The following is a 20256-nucleotide window of genomic DNA, read 5'->3' as shown; positions in this document are numbered from 1 at the left end:
GTAGGACATGGCTACTCCAATGCCTACCCAGCCTTTGCCCATCTTCAGTAAAGCCTAAGAAATCAGAAAATGCTCCATGGGATTGGGAATCTTATAGAAACTAGTGAACAACAGGCTGTTTCAAATGTAAGGATAAATAGGCAAAATAGAGATAGAAAAGTCATCCCGAGCTAGGAGCAGGAAACAGAACTTTTACAAAGATCTTGGTAAGAAGGGGGCATGCTTCCTCAGGAGCTGCACTCCCTAGTAAATATTAAATGCACCCAGCACGGTTGAGTTGAGTTGGGGTTAACTAGGTGATGGGAGTAATGTTGTATTTTTAGCCATTTAATTAAACATTTATGATTCTGATCTCGAGGTTGTCCTTTCTGAATTTAGGAGGACTTTTCCTCTCACTCATTTTTGCAGGTTCTGCCTGTGCTCATTTGATAAAGAACCCAGGAAGGAAGTGAGTTGAAGATCGGGAACTCACAGGCTTTTCCGTACAGATCTTGAAGAGTAGCTGGAATTCAAGTGATATTTTAGGACATTTGAGGAAAATTCATCTGGAATGTAAGGACAAGTGGGTCTGTGCTGTTTGGGTGAAACTAAGGTTCTTTGGGTCCATACTCGGCAGACTGTCCTGGTTGGTGGCTGCTTGTCTAAAGACACTAGCCCTGTGACTGGTGGGAGGAACGTGAAGAATGGAGTTTGTCCCCCTATTTCCTAGCATAAGGACTCCACAGGACAAAATAGGAGGGGCTGGGAGTACACTGCTCAGGTCTTTATATGGTTGCTTTTTAGAGACAATGAGAATTTTCCAGCCCTTTCTCCACTCTGCCATCTTATACACACCACTTCTTTTAATCTTCCATCTGGCCCTTCAACCTGGGATCTGGGAAGCCTATTTTATAAATGAGGATACAAAGGCTCACAGATGTGAAAATGCTCCCCTAAAGCTGGTTAAGGGCACAGCCCCAAACAGAACCTTGGACTTGTGATTCTAAAGCTACCCCTCTTTTGGATTAAACCATGCTTCAAAGAAAGGGGATAGGGGAGGTAGAAGGGAAGATAAAGAAGCAAACAAAATAACAGGGAAAAAGTTGTTTTGATCACCCCTCTGCTCCCTGGCTTGCGAAAAGAGGCAAGTGAGGTGGCATTAACAGGCTCATCAGTCCGGCTGCCGCAGATCCAAGCAGAAGCCTCAGGATGGGGAATCTGTGTACCCCACGATGCTGACAAGCGAACTTGGTCCTAGTGGGTCGGTGTGGGGAGTAGAGAGGTACTTCCCGATATCCTCAAGGGAACAGAGTTGAGGTCAACAGCTCTCAGAGTGATGGTCCCCCTGAGGCCTCATCTCTCCAACAGGGTCCCCTCCCCTGACTCTACTCAGCAGGCAAGCCATGGCAGATGGGTTTGCATCACCTTGATTAAGGATTATTATTAGCCACAATGTAAGCTGTAATAATCAATGCTAATTTATACACCTCCTTTCCCCAAGGGCCTCTGATTGAGAGAAGTGTGATTTCCTAGCCTGCAGTTATTAATATATCCTGCATCCCACTGCCAAATGGGGCCAAGTGATGGACTTGGATGGCCCGAAAGTTGGAATGTGTCCAATTTCCATCGGTCTCTTCACCTCTCTCTGACCTAAATGTTCACAGTAGCTCAAATGAAATGTCTAATAACTTTTTATTCAAATCTTCTTGGGTTAAAACTGAGAGGAGTTGAAGGATGTGCCCTAGATAGATTTCCTGTCTTTCTTTGGGGATAGTTTTTTTAGTAAGATCTCTAGGCCTTTCATTTGCTTCTTAAAGGAAACATGTCTCATGGTGTCTTTTTCTTTCTTCAATGCATCCAGCCAGCCAGGTAATAGCATTTCAGTGACTCTTACCATATTCCAGGTCTGGGGCTTGCTGACTGCAACATGACAGGGGTTAGGCATGGTCACCATTCTAAGGGACTCAAGCCCATAAGGGCTTCCTAACCTTTTGGGGTCATGGTCTTCCTGAAAAACAACGGGAAACTATTGGTTTCTTCACAATGCCTGAAAGGCAGGCACACACATTAGCACATCTAAGTTTACAGTAACTCATGGAGCCGAGTGCAGTGGCACATGCCTGCCATCCCAGTGGCTCAGGAGGCTGAGGCAGGAGGATTGTGAGTTCAAAGCCAGCCTCAACAAAAGTGAGGCACTGAGCAACTCAGTAAAACCCTGTCTCTAAGTAAAATACAAAAATAGGGCTGGGGATATGGCTCCGTGGTCCAGTGCCCCTGAATTCAATTCCTGGTACTCTCCCCTCAAAAGAAGAAGAAACTCATGAACCTGCCTTTAGGGAAGTTCCATATGCCACAGAAGCCCATTCAGGCACACTCTGAAGCATGATGGACCCCAAATTAGGACCCCATGTTCAAGTGAGTATTATTCTGGATATTTGATAAAAGGGTGATATATCCTCTGATATACCAAGTGATGTAGCTCCATCATTGAGTGTCCCTGATTTCAATACTCAGTACCCACCCAAAAAAGAGTAAATGATATGCAGGGTGATTTCATTTGACTTCCACAGAAGCAGAGAAGCTTCCAGAACACCTGTAACTCCAAACTTCTTTTGTGCTGCTTTTGGAATTGGGTTGGTCAGTGCTTTGGAGCACCCAGGCATGACATAAGCCTAGTGAGAAGGGAACTATACAAGATACAGGGAGTAAGCACTTTCCAAATTGCTCAAGAGGGATAAAATATCTGTGGACAAAGCATTGGAACTCTCTTACCCAGTACACTGGATCAGCTAAGCAAATTTAAAATTGTGAAGTGAGAGTCATTGTGACACCCTCCAAAACTCAGTCTCATGTCAAAACACAGTACATACTTGATTAGAAGCCAGACACATTCATCCTGAAATTGCTGCAGAGTGACTCTGTGAGTTTCTGCAGATTTCTTCCCTTCCTTCACTGGGCTTTGAGTTCTCAATATTTCCAGTTACTCTTGATGCGCTCCGAGAGCTCCTCTGACACTCTAGGACCTGCCGACCATCTCTCGCTAGTTTTCCAAGTGTGGTCTCTTCTCCAGTATGCACACTTTTTCTTATTCAATTCCACCAGTGCCCAGGCCAGGGTGATGATATCATTCCTGCTCCCCTTTCCCCAGCCCACCCCCTTGCTAGAGAAGAGCAGCCGGCATTAGAGACAGAGACACTTGGGAGACAACAGAGACCCCACCACTGATAGAACAGCCTTGGGCAATTTCTTTAAACTCAGTGACTCAGTTTTCACCTCTATGAAATGGAGATACTAATAATAGGTACTCACAGGGCTTACTGGGCCCTAATCATACAGAGTGAATTAATTGCATCAGTTCCAAATATTATTCTTTCCCTCCCTCCCTACCTCTCTTTATTTATTTATTTATTTTTTATTATAAGATTTGCATTCTTGAAGGGAACTTGACTGCCATTTGTACCCACATATTTTTTTTTCCCCCTAGTGACATAGCAGGGGCAGTTAACATAAATTCATTCAGTAGGAAGACGTTAGGAGCACAGACACAAGTGGTCCAGCCCATGGCATTTGGGACCCAGGAAAAGGGCCTCAAAACAGCCTCTAGGTTTCCCACAGATAAAGGGGGGTGGCAAGCTGAGGCCAAGGGCCCAGGATACCTTTCAGCTGAGCAGGGTGACGGCACTGAAAGGAGCATCTGCTGCCAAAGGTGGTGCCCTCAGGACAGGAGAAGGAAGCGGCATAGACGTGGTGGTGGTCTGGGGCGCCGCAGTCCACGGGCTCACACACCACCTGCTTACTCCACTTGCCCTCTGTGCAGGTCACTGTGACACTGGGTCCCACCTGAAAGACAGAGATAGGAGCAGTGAGGGACAGCTGACTGGATCCTGGGTGTGGGAAAATACCCTACTCTCCCGGGTGACAACGGAGTCTTGTCCAGGGACCAGAGACCCATGTTTAGCAGTGAGCATTCACTCAGGTGAACAATCGCCCCCAGTGGGTGAATTAGATATTTCAGCTCCCACTTCTTTTACAAGTGCAGAAACTGAAGCTCAGAGACATTATATGATCAGTCCCAGGTTATCCACCTGGAAAAAAAAAGATAAATGGGACTTGAATCCAAAGACTATGCCCTCTAAAAGCTGCATATAGTATCTTCCAGACCATTATTTTCATCTTATTGATGAGAGATTAATGGTGACATAAGACCGACATGGTGATTTCTTTAATAAAACAGACTCAGAAACATGATTAAATGTTGAACTTGGAATTCTTTTCTTGGAGGAGGCTACCAGGAGTCCAGTCGAGGGCTTGGTGCATAGTAGGCCCTGCCCTGTGATAGAGGAGGCCTGGGAGTTTGCCCTTTGTGTTATGAGAGCATGAGCAAGGGCCTTTCCTTATCTCAGTTCTCACATTGGCCACACCAGTGATTGCTTTAAGAGCCACTCCCTAATTTGAGATTTGATGGCTCGATAGTCAAGAGAGACAGACATGAAGAACAAACAAGTGGAGGAAAAACGAAAAGCCTGACAGAGATCAGAACTAAATTACAAGATGGTAGGGCTGTGTAGGTGGAAGGGTGAGGCCATGCCACAGAGCCAAGGGAAGGAGGACGGTCACTGGCAGCCCGGGGCCTCTACTCAAGGAGGAAGCCGCCAAATCCCAGGGGATTGGGGATGCCAAGTGTTGATCTGAGATTTTTTAAAAGCAAAGGACATTTTCCTCTCTTAAGTACACATCAAAGCAGCAGAGGTCCCACTGCCAAAACAGCCTAATTGTTTCCATAGGCGTTCAGACCTGCCATGTCTGACACACGGAAGTAGGTGTCTAAGATGAGCAAGCCCAGAAGCTCTGTACAAATAGGCGTTCCCAGCAATAATGAATGTGCCCTGTGTGTTTGCAGGGTGAAGGCAGAGGCTATTGGCAGGGCTCCTGAAAAAAGGTATATCTAGCAACAGAGCTCTGGAATCCTCCAACCACAGGACCGGAAAGACTTTCAACTATAAATGTCTCTCACTTCCCCATACCCCACCCAAGATATCAAAGTAACATCTGGCTGAAGCAATATTCTGCCACGGCACTCAGATCCACTCAGGACCATGGATCTCATGCAGGACACGTCCACATTTCCATGAGCGCCACTAATGATTTCCCGAAGCTTCTCTGCTGCTGAGGTCTTACCGTGGGACTCCAAGCCACCCACGTGGGCAGCCAGAAGAGACTTTGTCAAGCATGATTTGACCATGCCGTGTCCCTGTTGTCCTAAACTGCCTAACTAAGCTGGGAGGGCCCCATACCAGCGGACCCAGCTGGACCCTCTTGCCTGATGACTTAGTGAGTTTAGAAAAAGGACAGTGTTTCCACCTGTGACATGCACATTGTCAGCAACAGGCTTCCACTCGTCACTCCTGCCCTGCCAGAGCATACACCTATCCCTTCCCCCAGCATGCACCGCTTTGTTTAGCTGTCTGCTTCTCAGTTCGATGGTTACAATGTCATGTCATCTATCCCAGGGCACTTTCCTTGCATCCCCCTGTGTTTCCAGGCCACTACTCATGAATTGTTTGTCTCCGCTCCCCAAGTAGCCACTAAGCTCCTTGAGAACAGGGACTAGGTCTCTCTTAATCTCCAGGATCTAGTACTGCGTCTGATTCATAGTGGACACATGTTTCGTGATGGATGAATGGAAGAGCACCTCTTAGACAAAGGGTTCACCTCTTCCTAAAGCTGCCCCATTCTAATATGATAGAGTTCTGACTGCAAGAGGTTCATTCCAGAATGCTCAGCCCGTGGCCTTGCAGATTCGCAACCTACAACAGACATGGTTGTGTGTGGGTATGGAACACAACTCTGTACAAGCAGCCTTCTTTCAGAGATTCCAGATGGCTTTGTTAGTTGCTTGATCCATTCATTTGTTGGGGTGGGGTGGAATCTAGTCTCTATGTTGTGTGACAGCCCTGTCTTAAGTGCTGGGGATTCTGCAGGAGCATGTTCTGCACCCACCAGCCTCACCAGGGCTCTGCACTCAGCACCTGCACGCACCTGGCTCTTGATCAGTTCATCGTCCCGCTGTATCTGGAGCACGTAGCCTGTCCGGCAGCTCACAGTGCACTGGGCGCCATGGTAGCGGTCACTGCTGGAGCAATTGAGAAAAGCATTCTCCAAGGCCAGCTCTGGGCAGTCGGTGGCTTCACAGGCAAAGTGCACACAGCTAGAGAAGGAAGAAACAAGAGGGTCAGAAGGGATTTCCTCCCAGGAAAACCACAATCCAGCTGGAAGATAGAGACTGAGCCTCTCTCCCCAGAATTCCTGGAGGCTGAGGCTAAGTGGAGGAAGGGGTGCTGGCTGAGGTAGAGAAGACTGACTCTGGAGGCCACGGGTAAGGTTTATCCTTACAATCTCAACTTTGGAGACAGACAATCTAGGGTTCAAATCGTACCACTTGAAAGGGTTGTGGTTATCAGGTTTCAAAACTCGCAGAACCTCAATTTTTCCATTTAAGAAATGGGGATCATTAGGATTACAGCAACTATTTATTGAGTTTCCTATCTTTCAACCACTGGGTTGAGTGAAAACCTCTTTGTTTTTTATAAGAGTAAACACCTTCAAGGGTCATGGGGAGGATTAAACAGTTAATTCAGGAAATACACATAGCAGAGTTCCTGGCACATAATCAGCACTCAATAACTGGTTGCTAATTTTATCAATACATTTGTGCTCTCTTCCCTAGAAGCTGTGTGACTCTGGACAAGCCAAATATCTCTCTAGGATTCTGTGTACCTTCAAGTTCAGCTGACCTCATAGAGCCATGAGACTCAAGTGAGGGAAGTAAAAGTCTTTCGTACCTGCAAAGCCACTGAAGAATTCTTAGCAAAGTTGTACAGCATGCCCTGCACCTTGCTATAATTGCTGTCCCTACTTTTTCTGCCAATCTGAATCCTACCAATTCTTCGAGGCTGAGTTACATGTAATTGCTATAGGAAACTTTCCCTTTGTTCCCCAAGTGAGCTCCCTTCGAAGCATTCTGCCGTTCTTTCTCTGACAAAGGTCCTTCATGCTGAATGCATTGAAAACACGGGGCCTGGGGACCCACAGGGACTGCAGTCTGTGCCAGCCTTTAAAGATAGGAATGCAAACAACATCAACCCCTGTGCCTGGATGATCTTCCCCCTTGTGTTACAGCTGTGCTGACTGTGGGAACATAACTCACTGGTGGCTTATGCACAAGAGCTCACTCTTTGCTCACAAGCACCCTGTAGGCTAAGTGCTCCTCACTTCAGAGTTGGAAAAATTGAAGGCCAGCAGGATTAAGTCACCTATTTATCTTCCCATCCACATGTGTGATCCCAGAGTCCTTGCTGTTAACCTTGCCCATGGTCCAGGACTAGAATATCCCGAGGGCAGAGGAAAGAGACCTTTTTCATCTCAGTGTACTTTGCATTGTGACTAAAAATGCCTGGCAACTGATGTTGCCTAAACTGAAAGAAACAAACTGGGTGGTGCCTTGCAATGGCTCCTAAGAATCTGAGACTTTATCCCAAACACAGAAGGCTTCTTATGCCCTGTTCTGTCTGACTGCTGCTGCTTCTACCCCAGCACCTGGCCTACCATGAGCACAGTTTTGCATTTTGGCCTACCGTGAGCTAGATTTGCATTCAGAATCTGGAGACTCTCATTTTCCTATTTCCATCCAGGATACCGGAAAACATTTTTACCAAACCAGATTCAGAAGAGCTTCCCAATATTTTCCTTGGTGCTGTTTCAGGATATCCCACTGAGCCTTCCCCGTTGTACACTACCTACTGATCAAAAGTATGGTGAAAGCCAGGTGTGTTGGTGCAGGCCTGTCATCCCAGAGGCTTGGGAGGCTGAGGCAGGAGGACAGCAAGTTCAAAGCCAGCCTCAGCAACGTAGTGAGAACCTAAACTTACTGAGACTCTGTCTCAAAATAAAAAATAAAAAGAGACAGAGGATGTGGCTCAGTGGTTAAGCACCACTGGGTTCCATTCCTGGTACCAAAAAAAAAAAAAAAAAGTCTAGCAAAAATAGAGTAAAGGAAACTGAGCTAACAGCCTCTAGGACAAATCACAAACAAATTCCCTTTCCTTTTCTTGAATACTCAGAGAAGGGCAAGCCCTTTAAGTCGGGGCTCAGGCCCTCCCTGGTGTGGTTTTGTGTTGGCCACACACCTCTTTTCTGAAAGGCAGGGCCACTGCCATTAAATGGCGCTGGCAGAACTACTTTCATTCTCCACCCTCTCTTCACTCCTGACAGCCTGGTGCTGTGCCACGTGGAGACCTCCAAGAGGCTGCAACTGCTGCGTTCACACAAGGGCTTTGACCAAACAATGCATCTGTGAGCACTGGGGGAAGAGCCACATGGTTCCAATTTAAATAGATTTACTCCATGAGCTACCAGCTACCGAGCTGTTCTTCGGACCTGCGCCTTACAGAGTGGACAGCTCACTCTGCTCCCAGAAGGCACCGGGGCTCCTGCCCTGTTGAAGACCCAGAGAGGAGAAAGCACTTTCTTCTCTGGGCTCTGAGCCATCGAGGGGAAACTAGCACCCTGCTTGTTCTGTCACATTAAAGATTTTCCTTGTGGGAAAGTGGAACACTGAAACGCTTCATTTCCTTGGGTGGAGAAAAAGCACAAGGCTTCTTGATCAGGGAAATCTGAGTGCACGTCCTAGCTCTGCCTTTTTTTCAGTTATTCTACCTTGGAAATTCATATAACATCCTGAGCCTCCGTTTCCTCATCTTTAAAGTGAAAACAATAAAATGATTGTTCCCTCAGAACCATCTGCTGAGTGAATATCATCCATGTGTTTGTCCATTCAACAGCCTTTGACTGGGGGCCTCACCGAGTCAGGCATTCTTGGAGAGAACGAGTAAGTGGATGAGCATTTTGACCTCTGCTCTCCCGCCAGTTGAAAAAGGTGGTCCTTTGTATTTAAAAAGGGAGGACAGTGCCAAGGAATGGTAACCAATGAGAGCATTTTGGATAGTGATGTGCACCATAAGACATTAAAACAAAGTGAAATTATAGAGGTTGATTATTTGTGTTGGGGGGTGGGGACTTTTTAATGGAAGGACCCAAGAAGAAGGGACATTTGAACTAAAACCTGGGCGAAATGAAGGGATCAGACATACAAAGTGTTGGAGCAGAGGGTGTCCCAGGCAGACTGAAGAGCCGGTGTGATGATCCAGGACAGGACAGGGTATGGTGTGTTTGTAGAAAGGGAAGGTGAATGTCTGAGAAATGCTTTGGAAACAATGAAGCTCCCCCAGGTGTTCTCTTGACTCTGCCTCTTTTTGCTATAGAAAGAAAATATTTCCTACCTGCACATGAAACCAAAAAGTTTCATGTGCAGGTAGGAATGGGAAGGAGTGGATTAATCAATCAGTTTTCTTGGCTGCAGGACTTCTCAGAACCTTGATTATTCAAATGCATATGGACAGTGTCCAGAAAGAAGCAAAGGGTTGAATGATTTTCCAAACCCTTATACCTTTCTGTTTTCATGAGACATTTCTTAGGACTAATGTCTTCTAGAACACAGTTTGGAGAGTGAGTCCTCCTTGGTTTTTAGGCACATCTGACTGCACCTACCTTGCAGATTTGCAAACAGAAAGAAAGGGGGAGAAAGAGGCGATCTGCACCAGGCATTTGCCACTGGGTCTCACCCACATCTTCATATCTGCAACCACACAGTATCTCCTTCAGGTAGTGAAATTAGTCCCATTTGGGACTAAGAGTTCTGAGCTGCTTGCTCAGGACCACTAAGCTTAGACAGGATTCTGATAGAGATCTGCCAGTGTGCTCCCTAGGTCCCCATTCACTCCTTACCATCCTGATGGTTGGAAAAGGTTGTGGGAATGCATGTTCAAAAAAGGTAAGGCCAAGGTCGTGGTGCAGGGATACAGCTTGCCTACGAAGCGTGAGGAATTGGGTTGATCCCCGGCACCACATTAAAATAAGAACAAATAAAATGAAGGTATTGTGTCCATCTACAACTAAAAAGAAAAAAATAAAATAAAAATAAAAATTAGAAATAAAAAAATGGTAAATGTCACCCCAATAAACCCTCCCATGTAACTGTCATTTCCAAAATATAAAACCCCAAACCGAATTAAGGAAACCAAACAATGGCTTTAATACTAGTGAGGGACAGTCAATAAAAACAAGAAAAGAAGGGAAAAAATGAAGACACTTCTCTGAAAGAAGGAAGATGGCTGATGGGATAGGTGGAAGAAAGGACAATGGGTATTTGCATCAAATTCTCACACCTGGTCAAAGGTAGAACCTGTGCCTCCATGATTAAGAGCTAATCAAACTCTACACGTATATTATATGTATATTTTCATGCATATAGTTACAGACTCAAGTTCCAAATGGAAGTAGAATGTAATGTGATCCCCCAACTGCTGTCCCCCCTGCTGCCTGAAATAGACACTAATTGCACCTAACAGCCAGGACCTGGGCAGTACTGGAATCAGGAGGAAGGTCGAGGGTAAAGGCTGGTGAAGCCTTCTCCCGAGTTCTGTCCTTTGACTGGTGGATTCCCGCCTATGACCTGCTGCTCAGCCACAATGACTCCATGGAGAGTGAAGATAATGACAGGTGTGGTTTAGGCATGGTTCTTGGTTGCTGGTGGACACCATGTACAAGGCTGGATACAGTCTCTGTGGGATCCACTTGGAGCTGAGGCTGAGAAACAGTTAGCACAAGGGGACCTAAATTTTCTGCCCAGAAATGAGGCTCCCAGGGGAAGTAAACCTAAAAGACCCTTCCACCCAGGATTTCCAGGAGCAGCACTGGGACTCAGTATGGAGGTTAAGATGCTGCAGAGCAGAGGTGCAAACTCAGTGGCCTCTGAGGTCCAGGCAGAGGACCTGAAAGGCTGGACAAGCAGGATGGAGTGGGATGTGTCTGGCCACTGCAGAGCTGTTCCCCACTTCAGTCCAAGGCTGCATGGTGGGACAGAGGGTCTGTTGCTTTCCAGTCTCATGATTTCTTGAAAGAGTTCGAGGAAGAAATCTGGTTTTCAATAGGAACTCTTCTGGTATTTAAGTTTTGGCAACTAATTAAAGATAGTAACTAATGAAGGCTAATGAAAAAACTGTTTGTGGCCTCATCTGGCCGAGGGGACATCAGTCTTGAAACCTCTGGTGAAAAAGGAAAGAGAAGCAGATTCCCAAGAACCAGATTCAAAGCTTGGCTCTACTCCTAACTTGCTGGGTGGCTTTACAAGGCTCATGTCCCTTGTCTGGACCCTGAATTTCCTACTGAATAAGGATACAGAACTTGGGAATCTTTGAGAAGCTTGCATTTGAGGTGCCATGGTTTTTTGAAGACCAACAACAGAGGTCTATAAATTCAAAGCCCTTTGGAATGGGAAAAGATAGGCATTGATGAGCCTAAGTACGTATAAGGCAAAGAACTTGCAGGAATTCTGGTAGCTCACTGAAGGGGGCAGGAGCCGAAGGATAGTTTAAAGAGTGCAGCAGCATCCAGTACTGTCAAAGGCACAGTGATGCTCAGGCATGCAGTTCCATCTGCAGCTACATCCCTATGACCAGTGGCTGCCTACCCATCTGTGACATGCCCTGATTCCTTTGTGAGTCAGGGAAGTTGGATGCAGAGGTGGGCAGCAACAGCCTAGGGCCTCTGCTGGGAGCAGCTCCACTCTTCTGTGAATCCCTATCAGACGTCTAGGGTATTCCACAACTGGACCAAGCAGTGAGCACTCTAGCTCCAGCCTGTGGGCGCTCACAAACCGCAGCCCAGGTCCACCCTGGTTGGAAAGATTTCATACCAGGCATACAAACGGCTTGTTCCTCCTAAAGGTGGCATTCTGAACACGATCTCTTTACCACACTGCCTCTCTCTGGATTGAACAGCAAGTAGAATGGGGAAGAGTTTAAGGTGAAAGAAGAAAAAGAATACAAAATAATAAAAGAGGTCAGAAGAAGGAAGAAGAGAGAGAATAAATGTTTAAATACACGATCCCTTGAATTTTATAATAAACTGTTTACTTTCCATTTAGAACCAGGAGGTTGGATGTATGGATGTTCTGTGGGCGGGGGGGGGGGGGGAGACACTGAGGCCCCAATGTCATGATGGCACTTCTGTCACTGAAGAAGCATCTTATATTCCCCACCCCCACCCCTGTGGCTGCTGCCTCCCCCTAACTTTTCCTCTTTTCACAATTCTATGTAGAGCTGGGATTTGGCTAGAATTCCACAACTGGACCCTCTCATTGGAAACCTGATCCTGTTTTCTTGGGCCTCTGAATTTATACCGAGCATTGCACAGGGGCTGGGGACCCTTGAATCTAGGTCAGAACATGTCGCCGGCATTGATTTTGCTAGAGTGAAGCTTCTCTCAAGGCAGCCCACTGGATATCACACCACTCTCAGAAGAGGAAGAAAATGAGGAGGACAGGGGGTGGGAGAGGAGGGGGAGGGGAGGAGGAGGAGGGGAGGGGAGGAGGTGGGGAGGGAGGGAGGGAAGGGAGGAGGAGAGACAGCCAGAAAAGAATAGAGGGGGTGGAGAAGGAGAAGGAAAGCTGGAGGGAGGAGAAGAAAGGGTGTGGGTGTGGGTGGGGGGATGGGGAGGGAGAAATAGCACCTTTCACTACCTGGGACAAGGGAGAGTAAAGTGGGCGGTTCCAACTACAATCAGCTGAAATTTGTGCTATCAAAAATGATGCTAACAAATAAAACAAGAAAAAAAAAGGGATGCTATTTACCTTAGTGATTTTGAGAATGAAGAAAAACATCTCAGGGCTTCCTACAGTTGTTGCTAACTTTTCTTTTATTTCCTCTCCAGTTGTTTTAATGCGTTTGCACATTTGCAGGGTCCTGCTTGTTTTGATAAATGTCTTCACAGTTCCCCAGGAACAGCTGCTGTCCTTTCCCACTAGGGCATTCTGGAAGGAGGTCCTGCAGCCCTGAGCCTCAATCCTGCACACTCAGTCTGGCCCAGGCTAGGCTCAGAAAAAAGGCAAAGCCCTCAGGGCGGCATCCTCCACCCCTTTACTAGAGTCCCACAAAGCAGAAACTCCCATGTGACCAGTCCTGCAAATTCCTCTTTCTCTCCTACCTTGATGAGGTGGGCAGGGCACGCCTTTCAAGGTTTTGCCTCCTACTGCCTGGGTGTCTTTGACTCACCTATCCTGTCTCTCTGAGTTACACCTCCCAGGACAGGTGAGAATGAAACAATACAATGTGCTTATCAGGGGCTCAACAAATGTCTGTGCCTTCCCTGCTCCTCTCCCCTCTCCTCGCTCTTGGGAATCACAGACAGAACTGGAAAGAACCCCAGAGAACATGCAGTCCAGCATCATTCTTTTCCCAAAGAGGGAGAACAGCTTGTCCACAGTCATACAGCACCTGAGTCTGAGACAGGACTTGGCCTCAGTTCAATGGTCCTCCCTCACAACCAAAGAACTCAACAAATACCTACGGAGTGATTTGCTTCAGAGGTTAAAAACTCCTTACTGTTGATGGAGGGCCCAGGAACTGTCAATTAAGCATTCAGAGAAGTCAGTGCTAGTGTCAGTCAACTTGTGGATGGTCAGATGGTGTGAGAAGGCACTGTGGAAAACATTTTTGCATTTTCCATTGACATTGTTTCCCTGGGTTCTGAGAATTAACTTATTTTTATAGAGTCTAGAGAGTCCGGGATAAAAAGGCCCTCTTACAGTGCAATATGACAATGAGCGATATTTACGGAGCCCTTGCCTCTGAACGATTGCAACAGACTTGGCCCAACAGACGCTGGAGACAGTGGGTGCAAAACAATGTGGATTTTGCAACCACCCTTTGTGTTCTCTGTGGGAGCAGGGGCGTGGGAAAGGCTGGTGTTCCCTTGCACCGCCTCTTTCTCTCCTTTCCCTCAGGTGCACAGGACAGGCATGATCGCCTTGCAGAGGGCCTCCTTCTGCAGAGCCCACCAACATGACAACCCTTTCTCCTTTTGGATCCCATTAAACAAGTTTGAAATGCTGGGCAAATCTGGAACCATTCTTCTCCTGTCTGGGCCCTGGAATCCTGGTTGGGAACACGGAAGTTTGAACCTATTGGATGTCTTAGATCATCCCTGAGGCTTCCTCCAGTTTTGACTTTAAGAACTTCACTCAGAATTCTGTGCAGAGAAGCACCAGCCATCGTGGTCAGAAAGCAGTTGTGAATGTTCTTTATTCATATGTTATCTTTGCACAGTGTCTAACAGTCTGCAAGAGCATTTTCATCCACGGTGCAACAATTAACCCTTACAACCACCCTGTGAAGTATGCATTATTATCTGCTTGCTTCAAAATAGAAAGCTGAGCCTCAGAAAAGAGAAGCAACTCGTCCAAGGGCACAATCTGGGGAGTGGTAATATAAATATTCAAATCCAAGTGTATTCCCAAAGGTTATATTCAGTCCAGGAACCACCATTCCCCGGCTACCTCCAAATGTGGTTCCTTAATAGATGCCAGATCAGCAGCTCTGATGGAGGTATGCCCTGCAGGTGAAAGGTTCCTGAGCCACTGGAGGCATCTCAGGGGCAGGTGAGCTGAAGCTATGAGGTTTCACCTACCACATATACGCACAGTGAATTGGGGTGAAGCAAACGTCAACCCCTTCCATCCCTCTCAACTTAACAAGGTCACACCTCTTGCCTGTGCCACCAAGGAAGCAGAATATTCTAGTACTTTAGAGCTGAGAAAGCTAAGCCGCCTACCCTCTCTGTGTTCACATGGGGAGGCTGAGACCCAGAAAAGGAAATGGCTGTTTCCAGATCACCTGGCTTCTACTGTCAACTCTGCAGCTACAAGCCAGGTGAGGGAGCATCTCTATCCTCCCCGCTTCCCGCGCTCACCCCAGAAACTCAGAGCCTTGTGGGTCTCTTGAGCTTAAAGACAGAGCTGGCCAGAGGTCAGAGGATGGAGAAGGGAGCAACCCAGAGACTTTTCACAGCAACACAATGGCTACTCGGCTTCAGAATCTCAGTGTCTCCACTTGGCTACAAATGGCCTAGGGCGAGTAGGCCCAGGAAACCTTACCTCTGCTCCGCAGGGCTGTAGGTCTCCCCTCTCTGGCAGCTGCTCAGGGTGACGGGGTCAAAGTTGTCGAAGGAGCGGAGGGCCACCCCCGAGATGGCGACCAGGGGCGAACTGAAGCTCACACGTACAGCCTGGCTGTGGTAGAAGGGCTGGCTGAGGTCATGGACCACAGGGATAATCAGGGGATTGTTCCTGCAGCTTAGGACATGGAGGCCTGTCAGGGAGACAGAGGGGCCGAGGGGCCAGGCTCATTACTCAAGGCCAGTCACGCCCTCCCCAACGGGCCCTTCCCGAAGCCCCCAGACCCTTTCATGTCACTGCACAAAAGCACCATTGGGCAGCCAGAGGGGATTTTGAGTTTGATTGAAAGTTTCTTTGTCCGCCTTTTTTTCTTGGTTCCAAATCTTTCCAATCCCCCTGCCTCCCTGCCCCCTAAGCCTTCCCTTCACCTAGTGCCCACAGCCCCTCTTCCTCCTGCGAATGGCCACCCATCAGCCAAGCATCCCTGGTCCTTGACTCCCTCCCACAATGCCTTAGGGCTTGAGGTCTGAGCTGCTAGTTTTCCGCTGCTGGTTGGTCTGAAAGGTGATGGAAATAATTCATAGTAACCGGCCTTCCTGGAGTAAACCGTTCCCTGCCATCCGTAACCTGCGGACCTGGGAGCAGCCCTGTGAGTTAAGGACTTCTACACCACCCGATCTGCAAAGCAGACCCACATGCTTGGGCAGGAGGGGCTTTCTAGACACAGCACAGCTGTGACCCGAAGCCCAGGTAGAATACAAACTTGCCCTGCTCAGAAGTCCTCAAGACTTTTTAGCACAAGGCAGAAGGGACCCCAGGACCCCAGGACCCCAGGTTTCAGGAAGGAAGTGGGAAGAGGGGCAGGGGGAAAGAGGTACCTAGAGAGAGAGGGAGTGGGGTGGGGTTGGTGGCTGGTGGACCTGGATTCAAGTGCTGGTCTAGACACCCCCTGATCATGGGACTCCAGCAAACTCCTTAAAATCCACCTCCACATCTGCAAAGGGGTTTAACCCTGGCTGTGTCCTGGCAGCCTGTGGTGGTCCAGCAGGTGCCCTTTGTTCTGCTTTCCTAGCTCTGGGAAGCCTCTGCTGGGGATGCTGGGATACCAGGGACAGGAGAACACAGTGGGAAGGGACAGGGAAGACAGAAGGCTCAGGCTCCAGTAGGAGGATCCAAGGAGCTTCTGTGGAACCAAACCTCTTCCCACTCTGCCGAGAAACCTCTCCTCAGAGCTCTCTGCCATGCCAGGACAACTATAAAAATATTTGCTTCTCACTTAGGGAAATTTCCCAGAAATCCAGATACGTCCAGAGGGGTTTTCTTTCTCTTCCTTATTTCCTTCTCTTTCCCTGGCCTTTAAAACTAAATAAATAAACAAAGACAAAACAAAACAAAACAAAATCTTCCCTGCTTCCTTGGCTTCTTTCTGACCCTGAAATGACCCCTGGTCCACTGGCTTCTTGCAGGTTTTTGAAATAAGCTCTCTGGAATGGTGTGGGCACAGCTTTGAGTCCAGGTTCCGGTGCTGGCCCAGGACTCTAAATGCTTGGAGGCCTACCCAGAGCTCTCCAGGGTAGACTGGATATGAGGGAGTGCAACAGGGATTGCTTCCTGCTAACGGGGAGTTCTTAGCACCAGATCGAGTGCAGGGCCTGCTCACGGCAGTGTCATGCCATATCTTGCTCTGTCTGTAAGGTTTCTTTGTTCTTATTGTATATGAAGAAAGTGGGGTCTCTAAGAGAAGTGCTACAAGGTAGAGAAAACTGCTTCCTCTTTCCTGGTCAGTGAGTGGTGGAACAGGGTTCAAACCTTGCTGCCAGATCTGGAGTTGGGCCATTTCCCCCGACCATGGCCCAAGCAGAGGGGAGGTGCAAGTGACCACTCACTTGAACCTTTACCCAGGACAGCTTCTCAGCTGGTAGGACCCCTTTCCTCAACTGCCTCCCCATTCCTGAATCTGATAGGAAACTTTCTTATTCCTATTCCCACGGGGATCTTCTCCGGAGGTTGTGCTGGGCATATGTCACCACGGGGAGGTCTCACAGACAACGATTAGGGGGTGAGCAGCAATGGGCTGGGATTCTGAAACCTGGTGACTCAGCCCTGACTTGATGTGTGACCTGCAATCCCTTGGTGCCTCTCTATGGATCTCAGGTGCTGACATGGGTGATGGGGAACTTGCCAGAGTCTTCTGAGGATCACATGTGATGCCTAAGGTTTCCAACAAAGAGAAGCCACTGAAGGGAGGGCTTTGCCATTGACCCTTGTCCCCTTAGCAGACACATCCAGGTTTCTCTGGACATACAACTACATCTTGATGGGGGCTATGGGCACACCCAATGGTGAAGAAGCAAGAAAGTGAAAAGTGGAAGGCAGAGGTCACCCCAAGCTGTGGTCCTCACAACCACCCTGGACAGGTAGGAAGCAGGTACCAGGGGCAACCAAGCCCTGGGGAACAGGCTTGCCTAGATCGTGGCTCTGATCTTTGGTATCAAGCAGCTGCACGCTGATGGTCTCTTGTTTTTGGTCCCCATAATATGTCCCATCGGTCACCAGGTGGACAATGACAGCCGCAGCAACCATTGGCTGAGAGTAATATGCCTGAAATGGAGAAGACACAAGAAGGTCACTCGTGTGCTCAGGCATAGGGGAGGGAAGCAGCCACACTGGGGTGGGTTTCAGGAGAATCTCCATCCATGTCTGCAACTGGACTCTTCATTGGAGCCTCAGACGGAAAGCAGAAGGCAAACAACAAGACAGTGAGGAGCACTGGCTCTGAGGTCAGCTTTAGTCTTGGCTCTGCTCCTTCTAAGCTGTGTGACATTGAGTGGATAGCTGGGCCACTCTGGGCTCAAATTCCCTCATTCCTAGTTAATGGATTAAAAAAAAAACCACAGCTACATCACAGAGTCACTGAGATGCTACCAAGACCACAGGAATAGTGTCTAGCACAGGACCTGGTACACAACCAAAACACACAAAACCACACCGTGCTTATTACAATCCATCACTCATTCATGTCAGCCTCCATACTGGGCCACAAGGAGATCAAGTTAAATAAGACATGGCCCTTGCAATTCTGGGATCCATGATGTTTAAAGTAGGTCAGTGACACATAAATCAACATCAATACAATCCACCAATCCACAGTCAGGAAGATTGCTACAGAGTATCCTATAGTGGATGTCATCCAACAAGTGACCAGACTCATGCAGAAGAAAGAAAACAGTCACTGATTTCTGTGGAGATCAGTAAAGTCCTCATGGTAGAAAAGTTGATTTTAAAATAAAAATAAAAGGTTTAGGCAGATAAAAGGTATCCAAATGCCTCTCCAGTGTAAAAGCTGAGTGGGGGTGTTCTATGAGCATTAAGGGATTCCACTTCAGGAAGCACCCCAGTACCAAGTGTTTTTTGTTTCCTGTCCTATTAATTAATAGCCTCCTGGGTGGATGAACTGTGTCCAGAAAGGCTCATCATGAGGCTCAGTGCTTCCTGGGTGCCAGTGATGGAGATGCCAGGGCTCTCGAGACTCAGGCTTACCTGCAACCAGAAAGTGGTCTGAGCCAGCTGGGAGTATGGATAGCTGATGGTGCAAGGGTACCAGGCATGCTGGGAGATTCCCTCACTGAGATCTATCACTTTGGTTCGACACACCTGGAAAAAGATAAAGAAGAAGAAGAATGTTTTGAGGGTCTTGAAAGTTCAGTTTGATTCAATTTAACAACCCTTTCCTATCCATCAATTTTGTTCTTGATTCTCTAAGAGAAAGCAGGGATGTATAGACAAGCATCTGCCCCAGGAGCTTACATTCTAGTATCGAGGTCATTCTCAGGGCTGTGAAACTATGGTGGTAGTGATATAGAAATCCTCACAGGGACAAATCTTGGAGGAGTTGACTTCAAGTTGAGCTGGGAAAAGCATTGCAGACAGAAGGAACAGAAGCAAAGGCTCAGAGGAAAGTAAAAACCCAGAGTCCTTAGGTTGTAATAGGGTCTATTACTATAGCCTGGGGAGTGTGGCAGACTGCACTGGGAGAGATTTGATCTCAGATTCTCAAATGCCAAGAAGGTTATCTTAGAACAAATCTGTGAATTATGCTCAGAGCCATAATAACAAAGCAAAGACTATAAAATGAGCCCAGGTTTCATCAAAGAAAAGCAATTCAATCTCTCTCTCTCTCTCTCTCTCTCTCTCTCTCTCTCTCTCACACACACACACACACACACACACACACACTCATTCTTAATAATAGATAACACCAAAAGGATGTTAAAAGAAAAGGGGAACATTTATACATAAACAGAATTGCTTAAACTTAGGAGTTTCCTGCACATCATAATATTTCATTTAAGAAAAAAACTTCACTGCTCTGCTTTATAAATATCAAAAAGTATTAAAACTTGCTAACTCTCAAAGTTTCCCTCACCCTGAGTCTAGGATTCAGTTGGTCCTAGGAAGAAAATATTCGTTCTCCAAATATCACTGGCAACTTCTTAAGAAGCTTAAAGGTGCCAAGAATTAATATCATTTATTCATACATTCAAATGTTTTTAAATGAAAAAGTTTATTATCATTTCATTTATAAAAATCACATAAAGCAAAACTCTATATTCCCAGGGATTCATACGAATTGAATGTAGCATAGAAAAATCTACACCAAATTCAGGGTGGTTATCAAGGGCGGGGAAAGGTGCTGCAAGTTGGGAACAAATGGGATTTAACTTATCTGTATTGTTATTTCTCTTGCAGAGACAGGCCAAGAGGAAATATGAAAATATCCCTATGGGTGTCAGAAGTTCATACACTTGGCATATATAATGCATTTACCTAGTAAGTATAGGCATTTTGATTTACATTGTTCCATGTAATTTTATGAATTAAAAGAACTCCAAAATGTTGTCATAAAGCCACGAAAAACATGAGCATAAAATCATGAGCATCAACTCCCCTACCAATGTGTTTGTATCCACTGGGCGCCAATGAACTAGACTAGATCTGAATCTTGTCACCCTGTCTTGTTCTTGGCACCACCAAAGGCTCCTTTCAACATGCTGAATATCCCATCTATAAATCTGTTAAAACTCAAAGGCTCCTCCACCCATCACTAGTTCATATGATGCTGGCTACCAGGAGCTCTCAGAAAACATCAAGTCACAGTCCTTTTTACATCAGCAAGATGCTCCTGGATGCCGCACTAACACAGACGG

The 20256-nt window shown here is 47.0% G+C and overlaps 1 protein-coding gene across 1 annotated transcript in view; it reads right to left on the bottom strand.

The window, feature by feature from the left end:
- Pappa (pappalysin 1) overlaps positions 1–20256 on the bottom strand; it is a 232771-nt gene that overhangs the window by 50377 nt on the left and 162138 nt on the right. The window contains exons 11-15 of the mRNA XM_046451913.1: positions 18590–18703; positions 17515–17650; positions 15029–15242; positions 6019–6187; positions 3636–3819 (exon numbers count right to left, since the gene is read on the bottom strand). Coding sequence (XP_046307869.1) covers positions 3636–3819; positions 6019–6187; positions 15029–15242; positions 17515–17650; positions 18590–18703 — 817 coding nt within the window. The remainder of the gene's footprint in view (positions 1–3635; positions 3820–6018; positions 6188–15028; positions 15243–17514; positions 17651–18589; positions 18704–20256) is intronic.

The sequence above is a fragment of the Marmota monax genome, unplaced genomic scaffold (assembly GCF_021218885.2).
Source record: "Marmota monax isolate L192 unplaced genomic scaffold, Marmota_monax_Labrador192_F-V1.1 WCK01_AAM20220418_F8-fsc00020, whole genome shotgun sequence".
Lineage (NCBI taxonomy): Eukaryota > Metazoa > Chordata > Mammalia > Rodentia > Sciuridae > Marmota > Marmota monax.
The sequence above is the reverse complement of the archived record's forward strand: the minus strand, read 5'-3'. Positions and strand labels throughout refer to the sequence as shown.